The sequence below is a fragment of the Sceloporus undulatus genome, chromosome 3 (genome assembly GCF_019175285.1).
Source record: "Sceloporus undulatus isolate JIND9_A2432 ecotype Alabama chromosome 3, SceUnd_v1.1, whole genome shotgun sequence".
Classification (NCBI taxonomy): Eukaryota; Metazoa; Chordata; class Lepidosauria; order Squamata; family Phrynosomatidae; genus Sceloporus; species Sceloporus undulatus.
In genome coordinates, this window is record NC_056524.1 from 148,819,383 (window position 1) to 148,839,540 (window position 20,158).

The following is a 20,158-nucleotide window of genomic DNA, read 5'->3' on the forward strand; positions in this document are numbered from 1 at the left end:
CCCCCCCCCCCCAAAGAAAAGAAAGAGAATTAAGCCAAAGCAGAAACAGAAGGTTTGTCAGGGTAATTAGCATGGAAACGGGCCACCAAATCAGGCACGTTCACATGTGCAACAGACACCCATTCATCATGATCCACAGGAAAGTGCTTCCAATGGATCAAGTACTGAAATTTGCCCTTCCCTCCTTTGGAAGCTGTCGCTGGTGGGGCTTGGAAGGGACTGGTTTTCTTTTCCTAGCTCCTCTCCGGGCAGGCTGCAATTAAGTGCCCTTTGCGGCCGCATCCCAAGCAAAGGCCCAGCCGTCGTCGGCGCTCCCTCTCACTCTCTGGTGTGGCTCCCTGCTGTCCTCTGGCCTTTTGTCCAGCGGGCTTGTTCTCTCTCCCTTTCGAATCCTTATATCTTCTTTGGGTTAACATCTTGACTTCGTGCTGGATGGCCTCCGCCTCACCAGCCAGTCGGATCCACTCTAGAGCAGTGGGGGGGTTGCCTTTCATGAGTGCCCACTTTACTATCTCTGGGCGCAGTCCCTCTTTAAAATATTGAATCTTCATCCCCTCTGTGCAATCTGGCACCTGGGCAACCAGTCGTCTGAACTCCATTGCATACTCCGACACAGACCTTGATCCTTGGTCCAATGCTTTCAAGCTGGCTAAAGCTATGCTGGCTCTGAAAGGGTCTTCAAATCTGGCTTTGAGAGCCCTCATAAAGTCCGGTAGACTTCTCAGCTCCGCTGCCTGGCAGTCATACAGCTGCACCAGCCAGTTCGCCGCCTCCCCTTTGAGGTGTCTGGCTACACATTTGACTTTGGCTGTCTCATTGGGAAACGTGGGCCCCCACTCCTCCATGTGCTCTGCTACTTGTGACAAAAAATAGGGCAGGATCTGCGGGTCCCCATCATACTTGACTCCCAGCTTTCGAGCTTGAGGCTCTTGCGCTCGATCTGGTGCCTGCCCAGCAGGTGGGGGAGCTGGTTGAGGGACCCCTTCTGCTCCTGGTGCTGGGGCTGCTGGAGCTGCTGGTGCAGGGGCTGCCCTTGCCCCTGTGCCTCCCCTCAGGATGTCCAATATCTGGGCTAGCGTGCCCTGGACTCCCTCCATGTCTTCCCGGAGTCGCTGTACCTGCTCTTCCAGGTCCTCCTCGTCCCTGGGCCTCAGCTGCAACAGTTGCGTAAAACCGGTGTCCCAATCAGACCAGCGAGTGGCTCTCTGTTGCTCCCTCATCCACAGGGGAATTGTGGGCTGGCCAAACCATGGCCCCCCAACTCCTGGCGTCTGAGCTAACAGCGGCCTGGTGTCTTTCGGAAGGGCCCCAGCCTTCATCACCTGGGACTTGGTCTCCTCCACGGTCGCTGCCGTGGTCTCCGTCTTGGAAGATGTAGATTCCTCTGAGGTCTTCTGCTCCTGCATTGTCCTCAGAGGAGGTAGCACAGTCTCAGCTAACTGTCAGAGTGTGAGACCAGAATCCTGGACAATCAACCAGTCAGCTTGATTGATAAATCAACAGTACTTTATTGATAGCTCCAGAATCAGCAATTCCACATCACTTGCTCCATAGCTGAGACTGACCCCTCCCAGCCAAGCCAATGCCTAAATCTCCCCCTTAGCTGAACTACTCCTCCCCTAGCAAAAGCCCGCAAGAAAACCCCTCCTTCTCCTCACTGGTTCCCATCCTCCATTACTCCCCCTTGAGCTCCTCTTCTCCCATAACTGAAACTGCATTCCTAGCCTCTGAGAGCCAGGCCTTCAAGGACACCAGATAGCACCACCTGGCCCATCTTAGCACTACACATCTCTATCTCTAAAAGCCTATGCTGAAGCATATCCTATCCCCCATTATCCACAGTTACAACATATCTGATAGAATACATCAGGATTCTAACAATATGTTATACTGAGTTTCAACATTTGAATCCAGAAGTGGTATTTGACATCCATGGATTAATGGATTATTATATGGATTAATATATGGATTAATGTAGTATTCCTGTATAGAAAAGAATGATTTTCCCCCCTCAAGAACCCTGTGCTCTGGAGGTTAGTCTATTGTAGCAAGACTTGGGAGATCAAGATGCTAATCCCCATGAGCCATTAAGTTTATTGAACAACCTTGGACCAGTCAATATTTTTAATTGCTCTACAGCACAACATTACTTGCCTGTTTGGACCACTGCATATCTGTTTCTTTTTCCAATTATAACTGGTTTTGCACTCAGTATAATAAAAACTTAGATATAAAAAGGAGAGCCATGTAAAAGCTACCTGTAGCTTGTTGGCAAAGTGACAAGTTGGGAAGCCCACAAATGGAACAAGTTAGGTACCACTTTCTCATTCATATTCCCTAGCAAACTGGTATCTACAGGTATGCTGCCTTTGAACTGAAGCCGATATAAATGACCATCATGACTAGTAGCCATTACAGGTTGAGTACCCTTTTCCCAGAATTCTGAAATCCAAAATACTCTCCAAATCCAAAATTGTGTGTGTAGGTGGCTGAGATAATGACACCTTTGCTTTCTGATAGCTCTGTGCAGACAAACTTTATTTTATGCAAAATAATTAATAATATTGTGTATAATACATAATACAAAGAATAAGACAATTTCATGTTGAAACTTAGATCCCATTGCCAAGATATTTTATTATGTATAAGTAAATATTCCAAAACCTGAAAAAAAATCCCAAATCCCAAATGTTTCTTGTTCTAAGCATTTCAGATAAGGGAGTCTCAACCTGTATCAAATAGCCTTATCTTCCATTAATTTGTCTAATTCCTTTTTAAAGCAATCCCATCAGATGGCCAGCACTACATCTTGTGGTAGAAAGTTCCAAAGTTCAGCTGTGTGCTATATGAAGAAGTACTTCATTTAAATACTTTTCTAACCTCTTGATTTGTCTTAAGTGTACTGTACGTGCAAATAAAAGTACAGTTGGCCCTCCGTTTTTGTGGGGGATCCGTTCTGCACCCCCCTGTGAAAACAGAGACTCACCGATATTCAAGCCCCATAGACTTGATTGGGGTGCGTGCTCGAGAGCATGCGCAGCGTGTGCACTGCGGGGGGGCACCCCATTTGAAAATAATGGTGGTTGCCCCTCCATGAATATTCAAGACCGTGGATCTCAAGTCTGCGAGAAAGGAGGAGTAACTGTAGTACAAATTCCAAATGTATTCAATTTATCTGCTTTTAACACAGATTTGGGTATTTATTCTATAATCTGTAGTCTTGATGAATAAAAGTTGACTGTATGTTAGAATCCTGTTAGTATTCTACCAGATAGTGTTTTGTATTGTAGTATAGTAGTTGGGGATGATGGGGCTTTAGCTGCAGTCAGAAGAGTAGATAGTGATAGTTAGTGCATAGCAGGGCCAGGTGTCTTATCTGGCGGCCTTGACGGCCTGGCTCTCAGAGCTGGGAATGTGCTTTCATTTCTGTGGGAACCAGGAGGGGCTTCGCTTGGCGGGTTTCTGCATGGGAGGGGATTTTGGCTTTTGGGGATTCTATTACTTTGCCTTTGGGAGGGGTGTGGTTAGTCTCAGCTAAGAAGCTGAGTGAGGCACATGTCTGATTCTGGATCTATCAATAAAGTGCTGTTGATTATATCAATCAAGCTGACTGGTTGATTGTCTGGGATTCTGGGTGCTAACTCTGACACTGTACCTATTTTATTTTTCATATGCCAGCTGCTTTAATGATCAGGTTTGCATTCCCCAAGCCAAGCATTATTGATCCATGGTGTTTTGGGGGGGGGGTTGTGTTTGTTTGTTTGTTTTTAGAAAATCCATCAGGTGGTGAAGAAGTTGAAGCAGGAAGCTCAGTACAGTATAGATTTTCAGAATTCTGTGATTTTCTTTCTCAGTGTAGGGTCAGCAAAACTTGAATCTGGCATTAGTTAAAATAGCAATGGCCCGTGTGTATTGTGAGATCTCAATCTCGATGTGTTCAGCCTACAGGGCAAGAGTCTGTTTATCCTGCTGCTGGTCAGTATTCTTACCCTACTGTGCCTGGAGGCTTCCCACCTATGGGAGGCGGTGCATATCCTGCTGCCCCACCGTCTGGAGGATTCCCAGCAACGGCAGGATACCCACCTGCATCTGGAGGATATCCCCCCGCACCCAGTGGATACCCTGGGGCTCCTCAGCCTGGTGGAATGCCAACGTATCCTGGAGGTAACATGTCAAAATGCAATTTTTGTTGGTCTACACTGTAGCTGAATGCCTGTTTCATGTGATTCAAGAGAAACAGGCAAAAAGGCAATGCTCTTAATGCAATAACAACCAAAATCCACAAAACAGTGATACTGGGCCAACCAAAATTCACAAAATATATCATGTAAGCTTTTGAAGCTCCACTAGCAAAGGTGTTAAAAATCACATGACAAAAATCATATGACCTACATTTTGTCAATATATTGTTGTTGTTGTTCTCAGGTACAGTATGGAGGAATATCCATGCAGGCAAAAGCCATTGCTTCTGTTCTGTGGGCTCTGGGAGATGAAGAGTCTTAAAGTTCAGAAAATAAAATATAAACTACATTAGTACATATGGCCAAATGGAATGCCCCCTGCCTGCATGGATTCATGCCTTCTTAACTGACAACAACAACAACAACAAACATCTTGATAAAATCTTGACCTGTGACTCTATTGTCAAAACAGGTATCACAATATGTGGATTTTGGATGTTATTGTATTTTACTGGATTGTCTACACAGCTATTCCTGAATAATAATCTTACTGTTATTGTTTTCTGATACTGTTCAGAAAGTTCAAAGAATCTTATTGCAAGAGGGGAAACTTAAATGCACATCTTCCAGTTGTCTTTTTTTCTGGTAGTGATCAAGTCCTGTACACAGGAAACTGAATAACTGGGTTTGACACAGTCGAGGGATTAGAGTCAAACCCATCTTGTGTCAAAATCATAAGCACTGTAGTATAGTTGAAGGACCAAACTAGCCTAAGTTTTGGTCTCTCTCTCAGCAACAATTGATTTTATTGACCACAGTATGTTCCTAGATCATCTTTGTGAGCTGGCATAGGGAGCACTTTTTTTTACAGTGTTTTTATTTCCCCTTCCAGAGCTCATTGCAGCAAGAGTGACATCACTAGGTAATCTTGTGAGGTAACTCATGATGTCACACACATCCCATTGATCGTGGCTCATACCACACCATTATTGTTGTTGTTGTATGCCTTCAAGTAGTTTCTGACTTATGGCAACCCTATAATTTGGATTTCTTGGCATGTTTCTTCAGAGGGGTTTTGCCATTGTGATCCTCTGAGGCTGCATGAGTGTGACTTGCCCAGGGACAGCCATTGGGTTTCCATGGCTGAGTGAGAATTCGAACCCTGTTCTCCAGAGTTATAGTCCCATGCTCAAACCACTACACCATGCTGGCTCTCACCACACTATACAGAATCCTTAGTAATTTTTTTTGTATTACTGTTACTCATAAATTGTAATTTGCATATATCACTGAATGTAATGGCCATGGTGCTTTGGTGGTGCAGTGGTTAAATCCCAGTACTGCAGCCACAATGGTGTGAATTCAGTCCCAGGGGCTCAAAAGTTCACTGAGCCTTCCATCCTTTTATAGGTTGGTAAAATGAATACCCAGTGTAGAAATGGAACAGCTATTGCTATTGTTGCTATTGGTGGTGAGATAAATAACTAGCAAAATTATACCTTGAAATTAATATATCATAAGTTAAAATTTGAAAGGAAAATAACAATTTACTTTGCATTTCCAAAAAGTAACTGCAATAACTATTTTTGTCTACTCCCCCCCACCAAACCTGAAATACAATGTAAAATGCACTCTCCTCCTTCCTACTTCATTGCTCACAGAGCATGATATAGCAGCATAAGGCATAGCAAAAATAGTACTTCAACTATGTGATGTTCTTCCTCCCTGGTTGGTGAGGCTATTCCCCTGAAACTATAAAAGCAACTTTTAAAAGGTTACAGGGAAAGAACTGAAGTTCTCATTAAGTTGCAGTCATTAAAAATGTTATAAATAATGTCATAATAATACTGGGGAATAGGAACTAATTATTGTGCTGGCCAAATGGCCGTAATAAAGTTATTATTATTACTAATTATAGATAATTTGTTCCTTTTCTTCATAACAAATTACTTCCAGACAGAATCTGAAATAGCTACCTGCACTAAAGTGAGGCATTCAGAGAGAATACACTTTGTCTGGTAGCTAGTTAGGATGCCTAGAAGTGTTAATTGGCTTACAAACATGGTCAGGGCACCCTGAACACCTTGTCCTAAGATGGAAGTGACTTCGAAGGCTTTCATGGCCGGCATCCATAGTCTTTGTAGGTTTTTTGGGCTATGTGGCCATGTTCTAGAAGAGTATTTTCCTGACATCAGACATCAGAAGGGCTGCCTGGCCCAGGAAAATCCAGAGGAGTGAAGACAAGCAGCCTCTCAAAGGGAAGGTATTTTTACCATACATGAAAGGAGTCACAGACAGAATAGCCAAAGTGGTGAGGAAGCACAACCTGCAAATGGTTTACAAACCAACCAAGAAAATCCAGCAAATGCTTCACTCAGCCAAGGACCAGAGAGACCCTCTCACAGCTGCAGGAGTTTACCGCTGTGGGTGGGGTTGGCATTGCGGGCTCCATCTTGCAAGGAAACAGACTCCTCCCCTAATGGTCTTCCCCACCTGCACAACAAACTTACAACGGTACCTTTAATAAGAAAATAGCTTTGTGTCCAGAAGATAGTACTGTAACTCAAAACATAAAGTCCTGGCTTCAAGTCAGCCTTCCCAACGTCCCACCGAGGCAGGGCTCACTTCCCAGATCCTCCCTTTTTGACCCCACCAATCGTCCTCTAAGTCCTGAAGATCTCTGGTTGTCCACTCCCCAGAGTCAGCAAAAGTCCAGGCTCCCTCCTCTCGAGGGTTCCGCTGCCTCCCCTCTCCTTGGGGCCTCTGCCTTGGGCGTTGGGCCCTTCTTGGAAGAGGCGCCGGCACTCCGTCCCTCCCTGGACTCCTTAAACCCTGTTCTTTCCCTTCCCCGGCCGCTGCTGCCCGACCAGCTCTTCCACATGCATCCTTCCTCCCCACACGCCTCAGTCCTTCTCCTTTTATATCCCTTCCAGCTCCTCCTTCTTCCTCCACTGGCTCCACCTCTGGGCTAACTTCCTCCTTCCCCTCAACCTCCACCACCTGGCTGCCCTTAGCCCCCTCAGCTCTCTCCACCTGGGTGAGTACCTCACTACAACCGCATACCATGCAGCTGTGGAAAAGTCTACACAGGGACCACCAAACGCAGCGTGCAAACGAGAATCAAGGAGCACGAGAGGCACGGCAGACTGGGCCAGCCAGAAAAATCAGCAGTAGCAGAACATGCCACAAACCATCCTGGGCATAAAATACTGTCTGAAAACACTGAAATTCTGGACCATGCCAACCACTACCATCTCAGGACACACAGGGAAACCACTGAACTCCACAAACACCTGGACAATTTCAACAGAAAAGAGGAAGCCCTTAAAGTAAACAAGTTTTGGCTACCAGTCCTGAAAGATAGGAAGATAAAGACTCAACAAATGCAAATGAGAAATCTCCCAGCAGACAATTAGCACTAAATAAAAGTTAATAATAATAATCATCATCATCATCAAGCAGACACTAATCCTCTTTGGCAGACCCTCCCACCCTGAGGCCTGCCATTAGCAACAATACACATTCAAATCACTCCTGCCTTTCCAGGTCACACAATATACTGTATTTTCTAGCATATAAGACTACTTTTTAACCCAAGGAAAACTTCCTAAAAGTCAGGGGGTCGTCTTATATGCTGGGGGTCATCTGATACGGCAGGTGCTGAAACTTCCAAGCTGGACTGGAGAATCTGTGGTCGCCGCATATGGTGGGGGGAGCTCAAAAACGACCACGGGGTCTGGAACAAAGAGCTGTGTTTGCACTACTATTCTGATAGTCTTGGAGACAGGGAGGGCTGGGCAGGCAAGGTGAGCTGACCAATCTTAGCAGGCTTTGTATACAACAAGTTTTCTTCCTAAGTACCTGCATGTCATAAGCATTTGAATTAAAATTACCATATTGAAATCAAATCTGATGTTTTTTAAATTTTTATTTGGTGTGCGTTGGAAGAGGGGTAGTCTTATACAGCGAGTATATCCCAAACTCTATAAACTGGAAACGTTGGGGGTTGTCTTATACGCCCAGTCGTCTTATACGCTGGAAAATACGGTATATACCCAAGTCCTTTCTAGGCAAACATTCTCAGAAGATGCCAGCCACAGATGCTGGTGAAACATCAGGAAGATACTCTTCTAGAACATGGCCACATAGCCTGAAAAACCCACAAAAAGCTATGGAAGTGACTGTTTTAGAGATGAAAACGGAGTCCTGTGCCACTTAATTTTGTGTGCATGTGTGTTGCGAGGATGGCAGTTCTGCATGCAAGTCTGTATGAAGCTGTTGGGAACAATTATTGGGAGATGTGGAGCTAGTGTCATCAGCTCTGTTTTTCTGGGACATCCCAGTCAGAAGAGCCCATGTATGTTCTGGACTGGAGAGTGTTAGGATACAGCTGGATGTGGGCAAAAAATGCTGATATGCTGATTGTATGCTGGTAAGATGACATTTTTCTGGGTGGTTCCTGGGTTTAGAAATCAGGCCATTTGCCTGTTTCGGTCAAGACTACTCCCAGTGAAGTAATAGCTTCATATCTGGGGTACTCAGGAACTATCCCTGGAGCACCATAGGGCTATAGTGATAAGGGTCACCTTTCAGCTGTTCTGGACAGCAATAATGTAGCCCAGACACTTGTAGCCTTAGGGCTGGATTAAGTCAATGAATTATATGTAAGGCTCCCCTTGTGCTAATTCCAAAAACTGTAGTTGGCACACAGTGCAGCTGGGAGACTGCTTAAGGGTCTTATTTTCATACAGGTTACACATTTAGAATTGTACTAGCTTCCTATAAGCCGATTCAACATTTTGAACTAATCTTTTCAAATTTTCCATTAACATCTTGAAGCCATACACTTATGGGGAAAGTGACCAATACATTGAATAAAAGGGTTATATAAAGTAAAAAAGGAAGAGTTGCTGGATATTTTGTGAGAATAGTTTTATATACCAGTACATTTGATATTTCAGATGGACTGAAATTTACAGAACATTTTGCAGCCACTTACACTGTTGTTGTAAAGGTTTATGGTAGTTAAATTTTTGTATTACAGATTTTTTTTTTATTTTTGTAAATTGGTTGTGTTTATATGGTATTAGAATGTTACTCTTAAAACCCCTTTCTTGTATTTTCCCAGGTGCAGGGTTTGGGACACCCTCAAATGTTTCTGGCTTTGGCTATCCACAACCTCCATCCCAAATGTATGGTGGAGGTGCACCCGCACAAATACCAGGTATGGCCTGTTATTCTCATCTGATACAGTTAAAATAACAAATTGTAGTTATGCTTGTTTCAGAGGTGAAGCACACCTTTAAAATGAAGTATTAGTGAAGCACAATTTAATCCAAGCCATTTTTTATTGTATCAACAAGTCTTTGTCTTACTCTGAATAGATATGAAATAATGATGGAATACAGATGCACCACTGGTTAGCTTTTAAAATGGGGGTAGAAGCTGATTGTCATTAACCTGACTGATGATAAGGCAAATATAGTGATAATTATACCATTGTTAAACTACCTAAGAGGAGGTAACTTGACGCAAAAAGGGGAGGAGTTAGGATGTGAGAATGTGTCAACCTGTGACAGTCAAACTACAGGGAAAGAGGTTCCATCTCAACATTAGGAAGAACCTCCTGACAGTAAGAGCTGTTTGGCGGTGGAGCACACTCCTTTGCAATGTGGTGGAGTCTCCTTTGGAGGTTTTTAAAGAGAGGCTGGATGGCCATCTGTCAGGGGTGCTTTGCTTGTGTATTCCTGTATGGCATTGGGTTCAGCTTGATGGCCTTTGAGGTCTCTTCCAACTCTGTGATTTTGTGACATCCTTTTGAGTTCCTAAGCCAGGTTAGATTGCTGCTAGCGGTATATTTGCTGTGGCCTTTACTGTAGCACAAATTTCTATCCTGTTTATTGCTTTGGAAGTTTCAGTCAGTCTTGGAAATGACCTTGGGAGTAATACTTCCCAGATTATTTGTTTGTAGATAGGTAGATCAAAAGCTAGGAAGGGATAGAAAGAAAGAGGCAGGAGTTCAGAGAAGAGAAAGTTACATGATTTGAAGCATGTCTATGGCACTAAGGCTGCAGACCTTTTTACATACTTTGAAGTTTTGCTGCACTGTTCTATGCATATAAAATACTAACTGTCATTATTTTACTTCAATTTTATATTTCTCCTAAGTTGGGTATCCTGGTGGACAAACATCTACCCCCACACCTCAGGTATGTCATTCCCATTCTCATTATTGAAATGTCTGTTTCATTCAGAGCAAAAGGTGACTTGCTTTGGCAGAGAAGAATGTTAAGATCAACTTCTATAAATCGATGCAGGAGACTTGTGTATGCTCCATATTTGAAAATCTTTGTTCCTCCTACAGCATAGCTTGGAAAGCAAAGGAATGCCCTAAGTAACACTTCTGTCTTTCATTTGGAGTTTCTTTAGTAGAAATAAAAAGATACGTGCAGCATATTTATTACAGGCAACCTAAACAAACTTGCTTATATTGTTGTAATCTCTTGAATGTCAAAAAGTAAGGTGCACATTAAATATTTGGGGGAAATTCCTATTTTTAAAACCTCTCTCAGAGTAATTATTTAAAAAATCATTTTGTAAAAATCTTGTTTAAATCAAAATCTAAAATTAGTGGATCAGGGAAAACTTATGCATCCTGTAGGAGCCACTTTTACAGCCTTGAGGTGTACTTTATGCTTCGTTGTGTTCACCTAGAAACTAATGAATATTAGTAGAAGTGTGTGAATTTATTATCATCAGCACACCTTACTTGTTCAGCTATGTTGGGTTCCTGACTATATCTTTTCTCATTTCTCTCAAGTACTGACTCTCAAGATTTCAGCGGTAGTATTGAATAAGCACTTTATACAAAGCAAGTAATATGGTAACACAGACATTCCTTGTTCTCAGCCTGCAGCAATGATTCAAGCTACACAAGGCACAATTAGACCAGCTGCTAACTTTGATGCAGGGAGAGATGCTGAAATTCTCCGCAAGGCTATGAAGGGTTTTGGTAAGGACTGTTTTGGCTTGTGGAATGCATCAGGGCAGGCAAAATACAGGCTTATGGCTGCATGTTTGTTTGCTTGTTGTGGACTCTATTTTGGGGCTGCCTAACGCCTTCCCCAAACTCCCCTAGACCACCATATATATTATTTTTGACCAAAAAAAATGGATTGCCTTTTGAAGTTTCCAGGAGTAGGAATATACTCTTTAAATAGATCACAAGACTCATCTGCCATGCTTAACATTTAAAAATAACTATTTTTCTAAACCAGAAAAATTTCTAGTTTAGTCTATCTGTCTTTCTATTGCACGCACTCTCTCTCTCTCTCTTTTTCTTCATGACATTTTTGGGCATTTTTATTAGAAAATGGGCTCCACATATGCCAACATTATACAGTATTACATAATACAGTATTTGTGTTTAAACCTATTTGATCCCAGAAGTGAAAGGCTTTTCTCTTCCTGCATTGGTTGGGACAACACTTGTCTTCTTGCTTCCTAGGGACGGATGAACAGGCCATAATTGATGTTGTGGCCAATCGCTCCAACAGTCAGAGGCAACAAATTAAGACTGCTTTCAAAACCATGTATGGCAAGGTAGGCATTGCTAGTAAAAAAATTTTTAAATCATAAAATATGGAGGCAAATCAGCAACTATACAGCAGATGGTTAGCTTGTGTATTTATCTGTTTAAACAAAGTGAGACCTGTAATGTGACTCCTTAGTTTGACATTTGTTTTGCTTGTCAGTTTATCTTCACTATGCTAGCATTGAGTCATTGGAAGAAAATGCAGTGCACATTTATGGAACGATTTTATATTTGAAAGAACAAACCACACCTCTAAATACCCACACCCACCCACTTTAATGCAGCAAAGAAATAAATAATGTATTAAACACAGTGCAGTTTGATATTTCCTTTGAAGACTGATTCTTCAAAGTTGGCATGCATCTATAGCAAAACTCCAGGTCCACTCTGCACCAGTTTTCACGAGGGTTACCACTGAGCAAAGCCTCTTGCTGTGCTTTACTACATTTAGTTGTGAAATTGTAGCAACAATGTTCTTACATTCAGTATTAGCTGAGAAATAAGATTTTGATTGAGTCTAAATTGATTTTTCACCTAACAGATTAACATCTGTTGATCTGAGATACCTATAATAAATACACATATTGCCAGCATGGTGTAGTGGTTTGAGCGTTGGACTAGGACTATGTAGACCAAGATTTGAATCTCAGCTCAGCCATGGAAACCCACTAGCCGACCTTGGGCAAGTCACACTCTCTCAGCTTCAGAGGATTGCATTGGCAAACCCCCTCTGAAGAGATTTGCCAATTAAGTCTCATGATAGGTTTGACTTAGGGTTGCCATAAGTCAGAAACTACTTGAAGGCACACAACAGCAACAGATCAAAGGTACAGGTGCATGGCATAGCCATTCTTCAGAAGGAATCCTGCTTTCATGCATTTGAGTCTTGCTATCAATAACAGAAAGCAATTTCTTTTTAAAATATGCCATCTCATTTATTACTTGCTAAACTGATCTTTCCTGATTACTTGATTTTCTGTATGGAAAACATGTCTCCTAAATTCCAGTAAGCGGAATGGTTACTAGCAATTGCACCAGATGTGTAGCTGATTTGTGTGAGTATGTGCTTGGTTGCTTATATCAGTGTATAACTTTATGACATTTGCCTTGTAACTGGACAGGATTTAATTAAAGATCTGAAGTCAGAACTAAGTGGAAACATGGAAGAGCTGATCCTTGCATTGTTCATGCCAACTACCTATTACGATGCCTGGAGTTTACGACATGCCATGAAGGTATTGTTTTCACTGGAAAAAAATGACACAGTAAACTAAATACTGTAGAACAAAAGCAACTGGGAATGACTGTAATCTCCTACACACTTTCCAGTTTTATTTTCAGTAATAATAGGTTAGCTGCTCTGATTGAAACTTTGTTAATTTGGGGATATCAGTAATGAAAACATCTGAGCAGTCCTACATTGGTGCAAATTCCTACAACAGATGTGTTTAGATTGTAAACAGTGTAGGGCTCTTATTGCTTTTCTGATAACTCTTGGTTTGCTTTGGAGGCTGCAGTGCTTCAGAAATTCTTAATGCAATGCCACTGAAGTGTAGGGCTTTGTTTTTCTCTGTTGAAGTGAATACCTACTAAGAAAAGAAAGCATTCTACGTTATGTGCTTTGCTGCCAGATTTTAAGGCAGACATTTGGTTTTCAGCATCTACTGTGTTTTCTGTTAGAACCTCAAGATCCACCAACTAACACCAGGCATAAAATAGTAGGGTTATATAATTGATAGGTCCACCCACTTGGGCCATATACTATGATTGCTCTACATGTATGACATTTCAGTTACTACAGTTCGGAGATACTTAACATCAGCCCACAAAATAAAGTCAAGTATGTACAGTGGCTTAGAGGAATTGAAATGCAGTCTAAATCAGATAAGATTTCATGTTGTACTTCTGATAGGGTGTATGCTTATTTAATTCCTTACTCTTTTACAAGATACTCATTTGACATACCTAATAACCAAATGAGAACAGACTTTTCTTGGGAGCATTTAAATATCCTTCACTTATCAAACTGGCATCCCTAAGGAGGATAGCACTTATTCTTGAACTCTTTTGTGCCTGTTTTTGAATGGCATGTTTTGTTTTTGAATGCACTATGTATCATGATTTTATAATATCTTAGATTTTCTCCTTACTCCATTTGCACAATTAGTTTCTATTTAATAAAATTAATAGACGTTTTCCATACTCAGCTCAATCATTAATCAGAATGGAAACTGCATTCGAGGGATCAGAAGAAGACTAGGACTTCGGAGGGCAGCTATGAAGGAAATAGACTAGATCTTGAAGTGTAAAGATATACAACTTAATATGAAAGTTAGGATGGTTTATGCCATCATATTTCCCATTTCTCTGTATGACTGTGAAAGTTGAAGAAAGTTGATAGGAAGAAAATCAACTCATTTGAGTTATGGTACTGGAGAAGAGTTCTGTGGATACTGTGGACTTTCTAACAAGACAAATAAATGAGTCGTAGAACTCTCCCTAAAAGCCAAGATGACTAAACTGAGACTGTTGTACTTTGGCCATTCATGATAAGACAATAGTCCAGTTTAGTCATCTTGGATTTAGGAAGAGTTCTAAGACTCATTTATTGTCTTAGACTCCCTAAAAATTACAATAATGCTTGGTAAGGTAAAACTTTTGGTGGGGGAAATGGGAGATTTTGGGAAGAATTCTAAGGAATTATAAATAAATATACAGGGTAGCACTGCAGCTAGCGCAATTATAAATACGTTTCCCTCCACATTTTAAAAATAAACAGCAGGAACATCAAAACAGCTGATGTGATTTTTATCCATAGCTTAACTAATGCATTAGAAAAAATTAAAATAAAATATAAGCACAACCATGATGGTCATCACCTTCAGTATATTGGCATTTCTACCTGGGTCGTGCATGACCCCATTTATCCAGTGGACGTTTTTAGCTTGTTGCATGAGTCTTAAAATAGAAATCAGGTTCTTAATTTGATTGGCTGTTTCTCATACTGGTGAAATTCAGCTGTTCTTGGAAACATTGTTTCTTACAAATATGGCCTGATCAGACAGCCAAAATAAAGCTGCTTCGAGTCACTTTGGAGTTTGCTGTTTAAATGATACATGCACCTAAGAGTCCAGAAGCCGCACCAAAGCCTGTTCCACTCCTAAGGATGGAGTGCAGCTTTGGTGCAGCTTCCAGTCTAGGACGCAGCCATTGAAACACCATACCTCCAAAGTGACTCAAAGCAGCTTTGGCTGTCTGTATAGGGCCATTGTCTTCAATCCATAAGAAAACCATACCCCCCCCTTGTTTTTCTTTCATTTGGTTCTAGAAATCTAAAATAGTCTCTCCACACCATTCTATAACTTGCATGCCTTGAGAGATCTTGGCCTGTTACAGGCTGCCAAATAAAGCTGCTGGGGTCTCTTTGGAGGTATGCTATTTAAATGATGCATGGGTCCTAAGAGTCCGGAGGTCGCGCCAAAGCCACACTCCATTCCTAACACTGGAGTGCAGCTTTGGTGCAGCTTCCGATGTCTTTGGATGCATGCATAATTAAAACAGCATACTCCAAAGAGACCCGAAGTGTAGCTTTATTTTGGCAGTCTGTAACAGGCCCTTGTCACATAAAGTAGTACACTTCCTTCTACCTTTCAGCTACAGAGCTAAAACTTTCGGTAAAATCTCCTTCTTTCTCAGTCTCCCCTCTCCTAGAGGAGGGCCTTGACAAGTAAAAGAAATAATTGGATTTTTTGTGGTTTATTTTTCTTGATCTGACTGGAAATAGATAGAAGTAGTTGCAATTGGCATCTGAAGAATGATGCCAAGGACACGTGTTTCATCAGATCTTATTGTTATAAAAGTTTCCTTGTGGTAAACACTCCATTTTCTGTACTGCTTTCCCAGATGTCTTTTGTAGATTTATGGAGAACTATGCACTAAATTTGTTTGCAGGGTGCAGGCACAGGAGAATGTACTGATTGAGATTCTTTGCACAAGGACAAATCAAGAGATTCAAGAAATAATCAGATGCTACAAAAGTGAATTTGGAAGAGACATTGAGCAGATATCCTTCTGATACATCAGGGCACTTTGACGATTATCTTGTATCTATGTGTCAGGTAAGATGAACAACCTATGAGGAACACTTAGGGAGCTGGGATGTTTAGCCTAGAAAAAAGTTAGAGGTGTATGATAGCCCTGTTTAAATATTTGAAGGATGCATATTGAGGAGGGAGCAAGCTGTTCTGCGGCACCAGAGACAGGACCCGGAACATGGATCAGCTACAGGAAAGAGATTCCTTGAACATAGGAGGAACTTCCTGACAGTAAGGCTGTCGACTGGAATGCACTCCTCGGAGGTGATAGAGTCTCCTTCCTTGAGGTCTTTAAACAGGCTGGAGACCATCTGTTTGGGGATGCTTTGATTTGATTTCCTGCATGGCAGGGGGGACTGGATGGCCAGTGGTCTCTTCCAACTCTACGATTCTATGATTCTATAACCTGATTCCACACATCTAATTTTATGTTCTACCAAGCATATTATTCAATTATGAGAAATTGATCCAGTTTGATACATCATGACTGACCTACTGTTGGTTCAGGAGTTTATGGAAACCTCAAAGATCTGCATTTAAAATAACACCCTCCTTTTGCCCATAGAGCTCTCATTGATCGAAACTGTTTCCAAAAGCTTCTCTAAAGAGACATGCTTATACTTGCAAGTTTGTAGTGCCTAAGAGAAGAAGGGCACACCAGAGAGGCGGGGCTGCCTCTTGGTGTGCCCTTTCCTTCTGTATTAGGACTACAAAATTGACAAGTATGAAGCATGTCTCTTTAGAAGAAGCTTTTGGGAAACAGGTTTTGCAAAGGTGATTCCAGTTAACTAGTGGATCTCACATTTCTTTCTTTTTTTGTCCAATTCCTTCTACCATGGTTTACGAGTTCTGCTTTAGAAGATCACATTCATGGATGGCTTATTTCTGAGTACTGATACGCTTGATACTTACCAAAAAGGAGATATCCATTGCACACTTATGGTGCTACTTCCATGCATGTCTACCTTGTCTAAATTGTTCACCAAGATGTTTGTACGCCATTCTCTTCTTTATGCCTATGTCTTTCCTGTGCTGGCTCTTGGACATCAGGAGAGGAGACTGTTGAAGGAGTAATTAAAATTTCCCTGTTAAAATCATGTGACCCTTGCTTGGCCTGGGTACTAATTAGACTTAACCCATTATTAGTTGATGTCTCCTTCTTGGTAAGTGTCCAAAGCATTGTTTTGAATCATGCTGATTAACAAGAAGTTAAACATCAGTTTTAAGAAATGATGCAAACTGAATTTATGGAACATAGCATCCTCATATTCTTTATAGGTTCTCAGTGACATAAGACAATTAGAAGTTAGTGTTGTTCATAATGGTTATCATTCCAAACTCTTTTTTTTCCTTGTAGGGTAATCGGGATGAAAACCCAACTGTAGATTATCAAAAAGCTCAGCAAGATGCTCAAAGGCTTTACAGCAGGTGAAGGAAAACTGGGAACAGATGAATCTTTTCAATATGGTCCTGGCATCTAGAAGCTTTCCCCAGCTGAAAGCCACTGTTGAAGCCTATTCTCAGGTAGATTTAAAAACAGGATACAGGGAGGGTAGTTTGGTTGACGTCAAGTAAATGTGTTTTGATTGACATCAAGTAAATGTAGGCTGAGGAAGAAAGGGGTGGATTTTACAAAAGATTAAATGCTTTCCTAACATCTCTTTGCAGGTTGCTAACCGTGATTTATTAAGCAGCATTGGACGGGAGTTTTCAGGAAATGTTGAACGTGGCCTGAAGGCTATCTGTAGAGACCTTTCCTCTATTTTACTTTTCAGTCATCTCCTACAATAAATATCTTCTTTAATAATTCTTGAGAAAAATTTTAAGTGTCAAACCTTACCCTTCCACATCCCAGACTAGTAGAAGTCTTCGAATAGAAGAGGGTTTGCGCAAATGTGCTTAGTTGGCATAATTTAGTTTCAAGTTAGCTTACCTGTGCATTCTGCTTATATTGTGTGGGTCACAGTAGTCCTTCTCTTCACTAGAAGGCAATTTCTTTACAGAAAGGTTTGTTTGGTAGCTGGACCAGACATCTCCCAGTATTTCCAAGCCTCAAATAATGCTCACCTAGCAAAATGTCACTGTGATGGCTGCCTGTGTGTGGCACACATTTAATAAACGAACTCTTAGCAGGAACCTACAGCAGCAATCATGAAAAAAGGAAAATCAGGGAGCATAATGGCCACTGAATAAGTAGAATTCCAAGCCACCTACAGGTTCTGTTCTCTCTACTGTTGTCTCTCAATAGCCCAGAAATGGAGCATAACTGAAGAATGCTCCTTCATCCATGACACCTGCACTAGCACTGCTGAACACCCTAAAATACTTTATATCAAATACTGCCTTCATAGAACAAAAACAGTGATCTGATAAGTTAAAAAAATAACTGTCAAAAACCAGGAGGACTAGGAAATGATGAGGCTACAAGAAGTCATTAGCACTGTTATTCTCTCTGGAACATTGTTTGGGTCGCCACAACCAAAACTCAGTAATCTTTTTGTGTGAACTGGCCTAAAATACAACCTGCAACTCCAAGATCAACAAGCTGTTCTGCCTGTCCCATAAAGTCCACAACTGCTCCTGCTCTACTACTTACTTATTCCCCCAAAAGAATGGGCATCTCCCACACCATTCATGTGTGAAGCTGGACTTTGCCTTTTTTCTACCCATGTTTTGCTTAAGTTTTATCCATTATCTACATGACACTCATAAAAGCCCACCATAACCAAACATAAAGTTTTAAAATAAGATGTAAGCTGACCATATCAACCCAATTCTTTAAAATCTGAAGTATCTCCCCTAACCTAATTTTGTCTATTGCTGTTCCAACTGTCCAACATTAGTCAGGTTTTTAACAAATAATCACACAGGTGGGTGTGTTTTGTGTTTAGTTTATGTTTTGTTTTGTAGGTTTTTAGGTTTTAATGTTAATTTTACAGTTTTATTAAGTTCATTTTAATTGTTTTTAAATTCTTTCTGTAAGTTAAAAAATGTTTTTTCTTGTGAACTCCTAATAAATAGTAATAAATATCTAAATGTAAGTGTTAAGATGAGATAAAAATGCAGTTTGGATTAGAGTAGGACTTTGGTAGAAAACCAGCATGTTATAATGGTTTGAGTGTTGGACTAGCAGATCAGAGTTCAAATTCTGGTTTAATGACAGAAACTAAGAAGGTAAGAGGTGATATGAGAGCTCTGTTTAAATATTTGAAGGGATGTATATTGAGGAGGGAGCAAGCTTGTTTCTGCTGCTCCAGAGACTAGGACCCGGACAAATGGCTGCAGGTTCCCCCCTCAACTTTAGGAGGAACTTCCTGACAGTGGCTTTCGACAGTGAACACACTCCCGGAGTGTAGTGGAGTCTCCCTCCTTGGAGGTCTTCAAACAGAGGCTGGATGGCCATCTGTCGGGGATGCTTTGATTTGGATTTCCTGCATGGCAGGGGGGTTGGACTGGATGGCCCTTGTGGTCTCTTCCAACTCTATGATTCTATGACTTGGGGGAAGTTATACTCTCTCAGACTCAGAGGATGCCAGTGGTACATCCCCCCCCCAAAAAATCTGCCAAGAAAACCCTGCAATAGTTTTTGTCTTAAGGTCCACCATAAGTCGGAAGAGGAATATTGAAACATGCTGCTTACTAGAATCAAGCAGCTGTGAGCTGTGAATGTCAACTTGGAAATAATTTCATCTCTTCTTCCTTGCAGTGCAGTGTGCTCTGAATCGCCCAGCTTATTTCGCAGAGAGACTTTATCATGCCATGAAAGGAGCTGGCACAGATGATTCAGCCCTGGTTAGAATTGTAGTCACTCGCAGTGAGGTAAGAACTATTGTGTGTATCTTGTACTTAAGATGCAATTAAAGTCCCAGTGATTAATACTGTAACAGTTGTTCTCATTGCTGATTCATTATTCACTTTCCCCTTGTTCTCCATGACCTTTGACAATTCTCTTGATAGAGAATCAGGTTGACAGGAAGGTTGCAGTTACAAGAATGCAGATGTAGAAAAGATACACCTTGCTGGACTGATTGCATAATGCACTTTTTAAAAAATTACAGGTGTTCTGGCTGATGCTAGTTCAGCATGTGCATATTGCATGAAGTCAGGTTTACTACTGCATCAGAGAAGATTCTGCATTAGCTTGTTTATGGAGATAATAATGCTGGTTGGGTAACTTGCCAGATTTTTTTTTATCAAGTTATAATATAAAATAAGATACATCAAGTAGCCCTGTGATGTTAAAATACAAACAGGGCAATATTCTTGATATCTTCAAGACTGGGAAATGA

General features: G+C 41.3%; 1 protein-coding gene across 1 annotated transcript in view; it reads left to right on the top strand.

The window, feature by feature from the left end:
* The window catches only part of ANXA7 (annexin A7), a 32,598-nt gene that overhangs the window by 10,601 nt on the left and 1,839 nt on the right, over positions 1 to 20,158 (top strand). Inside the window, 14 exon segments of the mRNA XM_042460567.1 lie at positions 3,942 to 4,164; positions 9,310 to 9,405; positions 10,350 to 10,390; positions 11,091 to 11,193; positions 11,689 to 11,783; positions 12,897 to 13,010; positions 15,727 to 15,737; positions 15,739 to 15,837; positions 15,839 to 15,893; positions 17,227 to 17,291; positions 17,293 to 17,325; positions 17,327 to 17,393; positions 17,538 to 17,613; positions 19,576 to 19,688. Of these exon segments, the coding sequence (XP_042316501.1) occupies positions 3,942 to 4,164; positions 9,310 to 9,405; positions 10,350 to 10,390; positions 11,091 to 11,193; positions 11,689 to 11,783; positions 12,897 to 13,010; positions 15,727 to 15,737; positions 15,739 to 15,837; positions 15,839 to 15,893; positions 17,227 to 17,291; positions 17,293 to 17,325; positions 17,327 to 17,393; positions 17,538 to 17,613; positions 19,576 to 19,688 (1,191 nt within the window).